Source organism: Octopus bimaculoides, chromosome 2 (genome assembly GCF_046866305.1).
Source record: "Octopus bimaculoides isolate indiv1 chromosome 2, ASM4686630v1, whole genome shotgun sequence".
NCBI lineage: Eukaryota > Metazoa > Mollusca > Cephalopoda > Octopoda > Octopodidae > Octopus > Octopus bimaculoides.
The window spans coordinates 50,030,291-50,045,874 of record NC_142929.1 but is presented as its reverse complement, the minus strand read 5'-3'; the positions used below and the strand labels follow the sequence as shown (position 1 = coordinate 50,045,874).

General features: G+C 32.8%; 1 protein-coding gene across 2 annotated transcripts in view; it reads left to right on the top strand.

Moving 5' to 3' along the window:
* Nucleotides 1-15,584, top strand: part of LOC106873657 (katanin-interacting protein) — a 509,583-nt gene that overhangs the window by 407,575 nt on the left and 86,424 nt on the right. For both annotated transcript variants that reach the window (XM_089344962.1, XM_089344970.1), the window contains exon 34: nt 3,541-3,642. In XM_089344962.1, the coding sequence (XP_089201088.1) occupies nt 3,541-3,642 (102 nt within the window). The remainder of the gene's footprint in view (nt 1-3,540; nt 3,643-15,584) is intronic.

The following is a 15,584-nucleotide window of genomic DNA, read 5'->3' as shown; positions in this document are numbered from 1 at the left end:
AGCAACAACAGTTGCCAAGTGGTGATAGGGAACAAGCAGACACAAAGATATGCGCGCACGCACACACACACACAGATAGATACGATGGGCTTCTTTCAGTTTCTGTATACCAAATTCACTCACAAGGCCCAAGGCTATGATAGAAGGCACTTGTCCAAAATGCCATACAGTAGGACTGAATCTAGAACCATGTGGTTGGGACAAATAATGTACACAGATATATCCAAACACATGTATGTATATATATGTGTGTGTGTGTGTGTGTGTATGGCTGTTGATGTGCATGTGTATGGTATATATATATATATATATATATATATATATATATATATATATATATGTATGTATATACTTGTAAAAAGGAAAAGAATGACTTCATTGATAGTTCTAATCAGTTTAATTTATTATTTTTTAATTTTTTAATAATATAAATTTTACACTTAAGTTCATAAATCTAGTAAGTTCTTTGTAAAGTTGGGTGGGGAGATTTAAAAAAAAATTCCTTGTTAACTTTTTGGGAGAACTTCCTCGCATTCTGTTATGTCTCAAGCTACTGCTATCTAGCACCTTCGAATGATCTCTACTCAACCGCTACACAACTGCTACCCAACACACCTACCATGGCCAGACTACCTCTATTTATATGTCTTGGGAGATCCTACTTCTTCGCCTGGGGGCGTTGACACGACACATTCATTGTCAAATATATATATATATATATATATGTATATATATATATATATATATATATATATATATATATATATATATATATATATATATATATATATATATATGTATATATATATATATATATATATATATATATATATATATATATATATATATGTATATATATATATATATGTATATATATATATATATGTATATATATATATATATGTATATATATATATATATATATATATATATATATATATATATATATATATGTATATATATATATATATATATATATATATATATATACATACACGTACACACACACACATACTATGTGATTCTCACAGTTTCAATCTACCCAATTTATCTAAGAGGTTATTGCATATTGTAACCATGTAGCTTTCTCATTTACCTAAATGCTACAAATTAAATCCCCCCAGTGAATAGTACTGCCTCTTCAAAGTCACACAACCTGCTCAGAGCCAGAGCTGATCTTACCCAGTAAATGCCCATCTGTGTTTAAAAATCAGAACTACTTGTTTGGATTTCTGCATTTTAAATTGAATAAATATAGTTACAATGCTTATTAAACATGCATCTTTTGTTTTTCTGTAAATTTCAACTATATATATATATATATATATAGTTATCCTTTCTCCATTTCTAACAAAACTGTCCAATGAACGGGAACGTGAAACTCAGAGTAACGGTTTTTTTTTGTTATATTTCTGCTGCTTTTAAATAAAGTATATATATATATATATATATATATATATATGTATATATATATATATATATATATGTATATATATATATATATATATATATATATATATATGTATATATATATATATATATATATATATATATATATATATATATATATATATATATATATATATATATATATATATATAAATATATATATATATATATATATATACCAGAGTAGCAACATAAATGTGAAACAAAGTGGAAAAAAATAGTACTCAAATACCGGAGGTAGAGTAATATGCTTTATTATTAAAGCTTCAAAGACATTGCAAAAATATCACATTGCAGTTGTCCAGTGAATGGGAACATGAAACTTTTTTGTGATATTTTTGAAGGTTTAATAATAAAGTATATATATATATATATATATATATATATATATATATATATATATATATATATATTCTTTTATTCTTTTACTTGTTTCAGTCATTTGACTGTAGCCATGTTAGAGCACCACCTTTTAGTTAACCCCAAGACTTATTATTTGTAAGATAGGTACTTATTCTATTGATCTCTTTTGCCTAACCACTAAGTTATAGGGATGTAAACACACCAACATCAGTTGTCAAGCAGTGGTGGGGGGACACACACACACACACCTACTAATATATACATATACATACATTTATATATATATATATATATATATATATATATAGGTTAAAAAAACCCACAAATAAACAATAACAAAAAAACAACAAAGTGAGGACGTGATGCGGATAGTGTTATTGGACGCTTGGGAAAGGAAAGAGAATATATATATATATATATATATATATATATACATGCAACAGGCTTCTTTCAGTTTCTGTCTACCAAATCCACTCACAGGATTTGGTCGAACCGAGGCTATAGTAGAAGATATTTGCCCAAGATGCCACACAATGGGACTGAACCCAGAACCATGTGGCTGGGAAGCAAGCTTCCAACTACACAGCCACGATTATGCCTATATATATATATATATACATATATATATATGTATGTATGCTTATCTGTAATATAGATGCAAACTTGAGTGTGGATGTGAAGTGAGATGGGCTCCCAAAGCCATGTGGTTTCAAGGTCTAGTCCACTATGTGGCACTTTGGATAAAAGTCTTCTCCCGTGAGTCTCAAGCCGACCATTGGCTTGTGAATGAAACTGGAGAATGGAAACTTTACATAACCAGTTATGTGCATGCTTGCATGAATGTGTGCATATTTTAATGTTTATGCATTCCTGCATATCTTTGCTTTGACACTGTTTGACCAACAGTGGTATTATACTTGTGCCTCCCAGATATGTATATGTTTTGCAGTCTCATAGTTTTGGGTTCAACCCTACTGTGTAGTACCATGGATATGTGTCTTTTATAGCCCTGAGCTGATTAATGTTTTATGATTGAATTTGGTAGACAGAAGTAATGTGGAAGCCTGTTGTGTATATGTACACGCACACACACGCTATTTGAATTTTAATACTCTCTAGATAAAATGCTAACATTAACTTAGCCAAATGCAAATTAGAATTGTTTGTTTTCTGCCATATATTCTTATTTTTCCCAGCTGTCTTCCAAGAAATATAACATCTTTGTCTCTGCTATCTTATACAAGGTGAATTAGCCTCATATGAACTTACCCCCAAGCTCTTCCTACTGCAGTAGTTACGGGATAATTGCTAGCAATTGTCTACATGTATCAACAAAATGATTAATGCAGTCGGCAGTATCAGGAAATTTGCAAACTTTTTATTACGTTGAAATACCGAACTGTCTCCAGTACATACCAATTTTATTTTAAACAATCTGAGATTTTACATGGTTTGCCTTCAAGCATTCGTTTTTCCCATCTTTATTTTCCTTAAACGATTTCTTTGAAGATTCTGCTCCATCTCATTAAATTGTGATGCCAGATTAGGCCAGTGATTGAGCATCACACTTCGTCTAATTTATTGTCAGTACCTACAACAATTAATTATATGGAAACAAGCAAGAGTTCTTGCTAAACTGGACAAAAGAGATTTATTGTATTGTGAATGACATTGGCATTACTTGTTTCTCACTGACTTTTGTTTGTTTTTCTCACTTGATCATGATAGGTAAATAAAGTTTATATTGTATTTGATCAACCCACCACTGTGTCAATGATTAAGATTTGGAACTACAGGAAAACACCTTCACGCGCTGCTAAAGACATTGCTGTAAGTATCAAATTAATTTAATTTACAGTTTGGTTTCTTATTTTCTTGGAAACATTCCCATATAATTAAATCACATGAGAACATTATTATTAACCATTCCTGATATTGTTTTGACAACCGTTGTAATCATACTCAACACTATCAGTCAGAGTGTATGTGCTTCCTTAACTGGCAACTGGAACGGAGCATGTGGCATAACATGTACTTGGTCTCTGCGACTGAAGACAGTTCAAGAAGAGAGAGAGAAGAGAGAGAGACACAGCTAGTGCACTACACACCTGCTCATAGGCTGGTATTGCAATACCACCAACACCAGCATATAGATGTGTGTGTGCGTGTGCATGTGCCTGTGCAGTGTTTGGGTATTTAGACATAGGACGAATGGACTGGATGCCAATCATGCACTGTGGTCGGCTCTTTTCCCCCATCCCCACCCACCAGTTTCTTGAGCCTGTGTCGGGAACTATCCTTGTGACCAAATTGGTTTGTATTTCTAACTGTAAAAGATAATGTAAGAGAATTAGCATCAAACACATACACATTCCTACACCATCTAACTCTGAATATGTGTGCCTTACCTCCACTATGTGTGCAACTCAATATATATATATATATATGCCAGTTTCCAGTCTGATTTGGTTTGGTTTCTATGACTAGATGCCCTTCCTAATACCAACTGCTTTACAGAGTGTGTTGGGTGACTTTTATGTGGCACTAGCACAGCTGCCTTTTACTTGGTGCTGATACAGGATTCTTGCAGGCCAATCCTCTTCAGCATGGGAAGCAGCCTTAACATACTTCTGCTGTGGAGGACAGGTCTTCTTGTGTTCAACAGGGCACAAGGTATTTCGGTACCTTTTAATTTCCTTTGTAAGGGTCAGTGTCCTAAGATCATCTTTCAGTGCTCCATCCCATGTTTTCTGGAGTTTCCATCTTCTACGAGTTTCATATATGTATGTATATGTGTGTGTGTGTGTGTGTTTATATATATCTCATAGGTGTAGGTGTGACTGTGTGGTAAGAAGTTTGCTTCTCAATCACATGGTTCCAGGTTCAGTCTCACTGCAAGGCACCTTGGGTAAATGTCTTCTACTATAGCTTTGGGCTGACCATAGCCTTACAAGTGGATTTGGCATATGGAAACTGAAAAAAGCCAATTGTATATATATATATATATATATGTGTGTGTGTGTGTATGTATTTCTATGTGCGTGTGTCTTTGTGTCTGTGTTTGTCCTCATATCACTGTTTGACAACCAGTGTTGGTGTGTTTATGTTCCCGTAACTTAGCAGTTTAGCAAAAGAGACCAATAGAATGAGTACTAGGCTGTAAAACAATAAACCCTGGAGTCGATTTGTTTGACTAAGACACCCTTCAAGGTGGTGCCGCAGCATGACCACAGTCAAAGGACTGAAACAAGTCAAAGAAGAAGAGAATACGTCAATGTGTTTGCCAGTCTTTCAGATGTTATACATCGCTGGTTACAATGTGCTTACTTACATTGTTATGACTTTCAAACGAGGTCACTCTGTTGGCTTGGTGGACAGGCAAACATTCCCACTGAACAGGATGCCATCCTGTCACACAGCTATCCATTTACTGCTGAGTGGCCAGGAGCAATGGGAAATGAAATGAATTGCTCAACAATACAACACATTGCCAGTCAGGGAGTCAAACCACTATCTTGCGATCAAAAGAGCAGATCACATGCCTTCACATACATAGATACACTCACATACATATATGCCAAATGCAATAGTAGACATGAAACCAATGGTAACATTCTGACCAGTTATAACCAAGGGTATACTACCTGACTACATAAATTATAACTGTGCAAAATCTTTTAGATTGTGCTTTTTTCCTGACTTATGGACAACTGACTGATTTTCTCTTTTTATTCTCTCTCTGTTTATTTCCTCATGTTCCTTACTGTTGAAGAGCGTTAGCTTAAAATGCAAAAGATTTTCTCACCTTCTCGAATTTAACTAATACACCTGTTTGTTGTTTATACACCTGTCTGTCTTTTATTTTTCAGTAAATTTCAACTAAATATATATATATATATATATACATATATATATATATATATATATATATATATATATATATATATATATATATATATATATATATATACATATATATACATATATATATATATATATACATATATATACATATATATACATATATATATATATATATATATATATATATATATATATATATATATATATATATATACATATATATACATATATATATATATATATATATATATATATATATATATATATATATATATATATATATGTGTGTGTGTGTGTGTGTGTAGTAATAATATTAGAGAATAAAAATTTATTATTCCAACCTTACAGGCAAAAATCGGTATAATATTATACTGGGTTTCCTAATATATAACATACATATGTATATAACTAATTTAGAGACGAACCACCACTCTACAACTCACTCAACTCAGAACCCGTCCAAATCCATGCGGTGAGGCATATACCATCTTAATATATCTAAGATTTTAATCTAAAAATTAAAATTAAATAACATATTACATAAATAAATCATAGAAATCATATAAATAAATCATAGAAATATTAATTTAAAAAATTTTTAAGTCAAATTTATAAATTGGACAGTAAAAAGTTAGTGCTAGTACATAGACTAGGCGCGTTTCATGGCTGAAATAGGACTATATAAAATCATAAGCAAATTCTATCCGAGTTCATTAGAACGAGGAAATGATTTTACTCCCAAAATCAGTCACTCTTCAGGTCAAATCCCTAAGAAAATACCTAAAATCATTCAAGGAATAAACATAAACATGAGAAATAAAAATAGATATAAAGAGACGAAATCTGTAAACTAATCCCTACATTAACGGTATTAATATAATTATTAAGAGTTACAATCTAAAAATATTATAGTATTATAGTAAACAAGGTTAAAACATTATGGAATAAGTAGATAATAGTAAAAAAATGTGTCAGTGTACAAAGTTACTAAAAGACGGATGTAAATATTGTTTATAAAATTAAAATAAGAAAACATGACTTATCTGCCGGCTGGTAATTTATAGATTAAAACAAAATGGCTGTGCTATAGAATTTATACTAAATGGTCACGTGATAAATATGGCGTCTATTACCCATAAGTCCATGCGTATTATAATTACTAAAATAATAACGAAAATATCGAAAAAGTAAATCTACCTAAAATAAAACGTTTCTTGAGGATTAAAAATACTAAAATACTTAAACTTACATATTAGCGCAGAGTAATAACTATACCCATACGAAAATTCTATATTACGTAAATAATGCTATGAAAATTAATACTGACAAGTCACGTGATAAACATGGCGTCCATTACCAGAGGTAAGTACGTGTTAAATTACTAAAATAATAACGAAAATATCGAAAAGGAAAATCTACCTAAAATAAAAAGTTTAATGAAGATTAATAATACTAAAATACTTAAAACTCTCAGATTTACGCAGAATAATAACTATACCAAAATACGAAAATTATATATTACTTAAATTATGTTATGAAACATTGTAAAAGACTGCTCATATTATCGTTGAATACTTAAAGTAAAGGTAGTTACATGTTCCAATTTTGTATAATATTGTGATAATTAAAGTGTATTCTAAAACTAATTTGATGTATTTTACGATACTGATGATAACTATAAGTTGGTACCTAATATTAGGTTTAAATAAATAAATTAGTTATCTAAACTTATTATATAAGTAATTTAATTTATGTCTGCATTTAATATTACGTTCCTCGTGGGAGTTAAATCAATTTTTTTATTAGTTAATAATATCTCTTTAAATTCGTTAGTACATAATAAGGAGAATTTATTCCCTATCCTATAGGCAGATAAGTTATGTATTATTATTTTAATTTTATAAACAATATTGACATCCGTCTTTTAGTAACTTTGTACACTGACATATTTGTTTACTATTATCTATTTATTCCATAATGTTTTAACCTTGTTTACTATAATACTCTTTTTCAATATTTTTAGGTTGTAACTCTTAATAATTATATTAATACCGTTAATGTAGGGATTAGTTTACAGGTTTTGTCTCTTTATATATATTTTTATTTCTCATGTTTATGTTTATTCCTTGAATGATTTTAGGTATTTTCTTAGGGATTTCACATGAAGGGTGATTGAATTTGGGAGTAAAATCATTTCCCTGTTCTAATGAACTCAGATAGAATTTGCTTATGATTTTATATAGTCCTATTTCAGCCATGAAACACGCCTAGTCTATGTACTAGCACTAGCTTTTTACATTTATACTTCCATACTGTATACTATCATATTAATTTTTACTGTCCAATTTATAAATTTGACTTTTAAATTTTTAAAATTAATATTTCTATGATTTATTTATGTAATATGTTATTTAATTAAAATTTTTAGATTAAAATATTAGATATATTAAGATGGTATATGCCTCACCGCATGGATTTGGACGGGTTCTGAGTTGAGTGAGTTGTAGAGTGGTGGTTTCTCTCTAAATTAGTTATATATATATATATATGTATATATATATATATATATATATATATATATATATATATATATATATATATACACATTGTTGTGTCCAGAGACAGTCATCATGCCAATATATCTTGTTTCAGCACACAAATTTACATACAGAATTTTGCAAACCTGACACAAAAACAAAGTGTATATATATATATATATATATTATTAGATAATAAAATGAATGGTTCACACCTTGTAGCTTACTGGTAAAGCACAGTTTTCCACACAAGGAGGTACTGAAAAGTTCCTGGTTTGGGTAAAAGAAAGTACAGGAGGATTAGTTAATTATGATTATATTTAACATATTTCCCTCTCAGATTCACACACTTATTGCAGCTGCCTTTCAGTTTTTGTAAGCTCTGTAAAAAGAACTAGGAAGTTTGGGACTCTAATCAGGCCTTTCGTGATACCCTTAAAGCCAGAAACTCTTCAGTACCCCCTTGCGTGTATATATTTGTGTGTGTGTGTGTGTGTGTGTATATATATATATATATATATATATATAGTGAGAGAGAGAGAGAGAGATAAAGATGCAAATAAGCAAATAAAATCCACTTGGGCTAGATATATAAAATATACATACAGGCACAGGTGTGGCTGCGTAGTAAGAAACTTGCTTCCCAACCACATGGTTCCGGGTTCAGTCCTACTGCATGGCACCTTGGGCAAGTGTCTTCTACTATAGCCTCAGGCTGACCAAAGCCTTGTGAGTGGATCTGGTAGACAGAAACATATATGTATATGTTGTATGTCTGTGTTTTCCGCCCACCCTCGCATGACAACCTATGTTGGTGTGTTTACGTCCCGTGTGTTTACGTCCCCATAACTTAGAAGTTCAGCAAAAAGAGCCCAATAGAATAAGTACTAGGCTTACAAAGAATAAGTCCTGGGGTTGATTTTTTCGACTAAAGGTGGTGCTCCAGCATGGCCACAGTCAAATGACTGATTCAAGTAAAAGAATAAAACAATAAAAGATTATACATGCAAATAGGGAGAAAATAAAGACGGAAAATATTCAGCTGATGAAAATTCATGTATAAATCTTTTATCTTTTACTTGTTCCAATCATTAGACTACGGTCATGCTGGGGCACCGCCTTTAAGTTTTAGTCAGATGTATCAACCCCAATACTTTTTCTTTTAAGCTTGGTATTTATTCTATCGGTCTCTTTTGCCAATCCACTAGGTTATGGAGATGTAATCACACCAACACCAGTTCTTAAGTGGTGGTGGAAGCTCAAGCACAGACACAAAGACACACCCATACACATAGATACACACACACACACACACACACACACACACATATATATATACACAAAAGGCTTCCTTTGGTTTCTGTGTAGCAAATCCACTCACAAGGCTTTGGTCAGCCTGTGGCTATAGTAGAAGACACTTTCTCAAGGTGTCACACAGTGGGACAGAAGCCAGAACCATGTGGTTGAGTAGCAAGCTTTTTACCACACAACCACACCTATGCCTTGGTATTTATATATTAACAGAGCAAACTTAGACAGAGTATGAAGACACAAACAATTAAGGGGAGGTACTACGTGTCCGATACTCATTTCTTGGGACTCAGAATTATGTCATAATGTTGGCAGATGTACCATGTTTTAACATGTATAAGGAACCTCCTAATTTGGGGGGGCCTAAAATTTGGAAAAAAGTTTTGTAAGGGATTATAATACTATCCATGTATTAGAAACTCCCATATTTTTTTAACCTAATTTTTGACAAAAATTGTTCCTTATACATGTTAAAATATGGTAATTCACAAAAAGTCATGGATATGGAACCAGTAGTGGAAACATAAACATTAGATAAATCCAGTCTCTGCCTTCAGAGTAACAGACAGTGTGATTAGTAAGAACAATGTGTTACAGAGTATTGGCCCTGATATTTCCATAGTACATCTACCACTACTACTACTATTACTACAACTAAAAGATTGTCTTATACTGAGTCAACACCTGTTGGTGGAGTGTATTTTCCGGACTTGTCAGAAGAACTGGATTTGACAGTTATTGAATGGAAGAAATATAATTTATCTTTTTCTGTAAAGTATTATTGACAATGATCAATGTTTGTGAATCATTTAACCTGAGTGAACTTGTTGAAATTTGATATAAACACATGAATAAATGATACCTGATAGTAGTTGTCATCTCTTGTTTGTATCCATCTTTTTGTTTGTAGCTTTTTTATCTTGAGTCTTATTCAGATTTACATCTATATATTGAGTAGGCACATGATCTTGTAGTTAGGGTTTTGCACTCATGATTACAAGACCATGGTTTGGATTCCCTGACTGGCAGTGCTTTGCAATCTCAAATAAAACATTTCTTATCATTTTGCTCCAGTCCACTCAGCTGTAGATGGGTAACTCTGTAACAGACTGGTGTTCTGTTCAGAGGTACTGTGTGGCCTGCTTGTTATGTCAGTGGTGTCACATCATTTGAAAGTTAAAACCACTGTGAGAAAGTGCATTGGGACCAGTGTGTATAGCAACGTCTGGTAGTCTGGTCGATTGTGATACAGTGATACATTCAAATATCATTACTTCAAACCAAAATGGGAGCTGTATGTAATCAATTGATCTGCTGGAAATGACCACCAAATCTTCTTGAATCTCACACACTCTATCATTTCTAAAAAAGAAATGAGGAACATGTTGAGTAATGTTTCTCTAGCTCAGTGGTACTCAACTGGAGTCCGAGTGGCCCTTAAGGGTCCATATAAGATTTTGTTGTCAAAATTTATTTGCATTAAGGTGGCGAGCTGGCAGAATCGTTATCCTGCTAGACAAAATGCTTTGTGGCATTTTGTCTGTCCTCACATTCCGGGTTCAAGTTCCACCAAGGTCAGCTTTACCTTTCATCCTTTTGGGGTTGATAAAATAAGTACCAATTGAACTCTGGGGTCAATGTAATTGACTGACACCTTGCCCTGAAATTGCTGGCCCTCTGCCAAAATTTGAAATCAAAATTTATCTGCAATAAATTGATTTATACTTCTAGAGTACACAAAATATTTTGAAAAATATTTATAAAATTCCTAATAATATTTAAGTATTAAAATATATTCTTTTATTCTTTTACTTGTTTCAGTCATTTGATTGTGGCCGTGCTGGAGCACTGCCTTGAAAGGTTTTGTTCAAACAAATCGACTCTAGAATTTTTTTAAAGCCTAGTGCTTATACTATCAGTCTCTTTTGCCAATCTGCTATGTTACAGGGATGTAAATTCACCAACACCGGCCACCAAGCAGTGATGGGGGTGACAAACACAGACACCAAGACACACACAAAGATATATATATATATATATATATATATATATATATATATATATATATATATATATATATATATATATATATATATACACACACACACATGATGCACTTCTTTCAGCTTCTGTCTACCAAATCCACTCAAAAGGCTTTGGTCAACCTGAAGCTATAATAGAAGACGCTTGCCCAAGGTGCCACACAGTGGGATTGAACCTGGAACCGGGAACCATGTGGTTGGGAAGCAAGCTTCTTTTTTTAATAAATTTCAAATGGCTATGGTGGGGTCCAGTAGAGTAAAATAGGAATTAAAGGGATCCATAGGCAAAAAAAAATGGTTGAGAACCTCTGCTCTAGATGAACAGATTTTAAGAAAGGAAAATGACTGAATCCTCATGGCTGAAACATCTTTGCTGATCATAGATTCTACTTTTTATCAGGAATTGCCCTAGTGTTAAACAACAACAGAAATATTTGTAAGCGTTGCAGCTAAATAAGACATCTTCGCAATTGTAATTTCAAGCTGCAATATATCTATTGGACAAAGACAGCTACTCTATATTGTTTGAGAAAGATATGAATACTTACGAGCATTATTGACAAGCAGTCTTATTTCCTTGCTGCTACTGCAGCTGATATGAAGAAGCTAATGATAGAGGGGCGGCATAAATCTTGCTTATTTTTGTTTTACCTTGTTTGCCTCTGTGTGTGTAGGTAGGTGCAGGTATAGCTCTGTGGCTAAGATGTTTGCTTCCCAACCACATGATTTCAGGTTCAGTTCCATTATGTGGTACCTTGGGAAAGTATCTTCTACTATAGCTCCAAGCTGACCAAAAGCTATGTAAGTGGACTTTTAGACAGAAACTGAAAGAAGCTTCAAATATATAATGATATATAATTGTAAGATCCAAGGATCTAGGTGTAGGACGCTAGTAATCTTCAAGCAGTCTGTTAGTTGTATAAAATACAACTTTCAAGAACAATAGTAATTTATAGCCATAGAAGAAAGTTGTAGGTTTTCCCCATATTGAAAATCAATAAGCTGAAAAAAGGGTTTTTTTTAAACAGTTCATGGTTAGCATCTAAGATTACCATGTATGCAAATAAAAATCCAATGAATGGAGCAGGTAAAATTCAGGCTACCTATGTTTTCTGTCTAGCAGAACCTTCGAAGCAGTGAATTACTCAACAAGGAGTACTCTAATAGCTACTCATCAGGCCGAATATACCTTAGTTAAATGAAGGTTACATTGTTGTCAAAGGATTCTGAGTTAACTCACAAATGTGATTTAACTCCTCATTTAGAAATTATTACTTTTAGGGTTCTGCTAGCGAGGAAACGTAGGTAGCCTGGATTTTACCTGTTCCATTCCTTCAATTTGGATATATACATATATATGTGTGTGTGTGTGTATCTTTATCATCATGCTCATCTAACATCATGTTTCCATGCTGGCTTGAGTTGGACAGGGACAGATATGAGTGCAATTTTTGTCTTGAAATCATGTGGACTGTCATACAAGCAGTGTTATCCATTTCCAATCTTCCTTGAGAACATGTCTGGCGATGGGAGAAATATTACCTTACTTGGAAACAGGTGAGGGTTGGTGGCATGAAGTTGCTTCTGGTTGTAAAAAATCTGCCTCAGTAAATTCCATCCAACCCATGCAAGCATGGAAAAGTGGACATTAAAACAATGACATGTGTATATGTGTCTTTTGACTGTTTCACTGTTGTAGGAAAATTAAAAAAGTAGAACAAAGATGGCTAAAACAGCAGAAGGGGCTGGCATACAAAATAATGCCTTAACTCGGGCCCTTTCTCTTGTCAGAGTCATAAGGATACTGTCATAACATGCAACCTATCTCAGTCTTTCTCTCTCCAGCTTTGATCAAAGTAGATTTTTTCCAGAGAAAGACCGAGAATGAGAGAGACTGACAGACAGAAGTGAATAGACAGCAAGAAAGTGAAGGGAGAGAGAAAATTATTATCTGTACAGAACTGGTACTTTATTTTACAACCCTGATAGGCAAAGTTGACCTCACCAGTATTTATTTACACTCAGAACACAGAGAACTTCAAGGTCAATCTATCTAAGACTCTACCAAGTTACCCAATCTGTACTTCTACACAGAGTAATACATGACCCCTCTAAACGGTGAAAGTATATTACTAATGAATATTATTAGGTTCATCCTTCACACATCTGAAAATGATGTAGTCTTAGATACTCTGTGCCTGAAAGAAAAGATGGGTTAATCACAGCTGGAGTGCCTTCAACCATAGAGCTACTGAATGAGGGCTAACCTGAGAATAAATTACAACAATGCATAACCACAGAATGAAATACAATAAAGGTAACCTCTAGTGTTATTTGAACTCGAAGATGAGGATTCTTACAAGATGTGTTTAAAGCATTTACATGAGATATTTAATCTCTCTGGCATATTGTCATTTTAAAAATAACCACGAAGCATTCAGTAAATGTAGTATGATGTCTTGAGCAGGACTTACTGAAGAAGATGACATAAGCATTGAAATAGGAATTTATATATTGATTTCTTTGATTGACAATTGTGCAAGAGAGAGAGAAAAAGATGAAGATTAATAATAATAATAAGAAGAAGAAGCTGGATCTGCTTCAAACAATGTCAGATTTTCTCATAATGTTACCTGTCTGCTGTGCTTTTGATCAGGTGTCATAAGACATGGCACCCACGGAGCAGAAACCTTTGTCATGCCAAGTTCATTGTGCAGAATATTCTCAACTCTCTCACAGGATATGCTAATAGTGTTGGCTTTTTGATTTATAGTCAATAGCCTGTCATTCATCTCCATCTGGTGAACATGATCAGTGTTTTCCTTCATGGTGGCAGGCGCAGGCTGTCTAGGCCTCTCAGGTCGTCTTCATGGCCCTCCCTTCCCTTCCTAAATTCAACTGTCCACTTTTGCACTGTTGATAAAACTGGAGCGCCATCCCCTAATAAAGCAACCATGTCAGTATAAATGTTGTTAGGGGCTAAACCCTTTTCCTGTTGGTACTTGATAACACCATGATGCCAAGTTTTATCCATTTTCTAAAAAACTCACTACCAGTTACTTTCAAAGCCTTCTTTGAAGAGTTAGATGTCAAATAGATGCCTTAACTCGGGCCCTGGAAAGAAACAATGCAGTTATTAGGAAAAAGAGTTGAAATTAAGGCTTGCTAGATTTCACAGCTCTAGCATCGCTCCTTCATAGTCAAGCTAAGAACTTTTCAGATCCCCTTTTTTCTCCATATGTGTGTGTGTGCTGTGTATAAATAGATATAGCTATGTCTATAGACATAGAAGTATATGTAAATATATATATTTGTGTGTGTGTATGTGTGTGCATGTGTGCCCGTGTAGGTAGCTGGCAGAACCATCTTCACATCAAACAAATTGCTTAGTGACATTTCTTTACCTTCTGAGTTGAAGTACCATCAAGATCAACTTTGCCTTTCGTCTTTTTCAGGTTGATAAAATAAGTACCAGTTAAATACTGAGGTTTGATATAATCAACTAACCCACTTCCCACTACATTTCAAGCCTTGTGCCTATATTAGAAACATTATATGTCCATGTATATATGTATGTGTGTGATTATATATGTATATGTATATATATATATATATATATATATATATATATATATATATATATATATATATATATATATAATATAAGGATAAAATCTTTATAAGAATTTATCAAGTAGTCAGCATGAAAAAACCTCATAAGGAAAAAAAAACCCATCATTTTTTCCATAAATATATATATGCCCTTACATAAATTAAATTATATATATATATATATATATATATATATATGTATGTATGTATGTATACAAATATAAAAAGTATACATAAATATATGCCTTTATATATACACACACATATAAAACTACAAGATTTAATTAGTTGTAATTTAGAACCCTTCTTCCTGACCTAATCATGTAATAATATTAATTTTTATCTATTTCAAGAAACCATATATCTCTGTGTTATTAAGAGATATCATGACTGGATTGAACTGGTC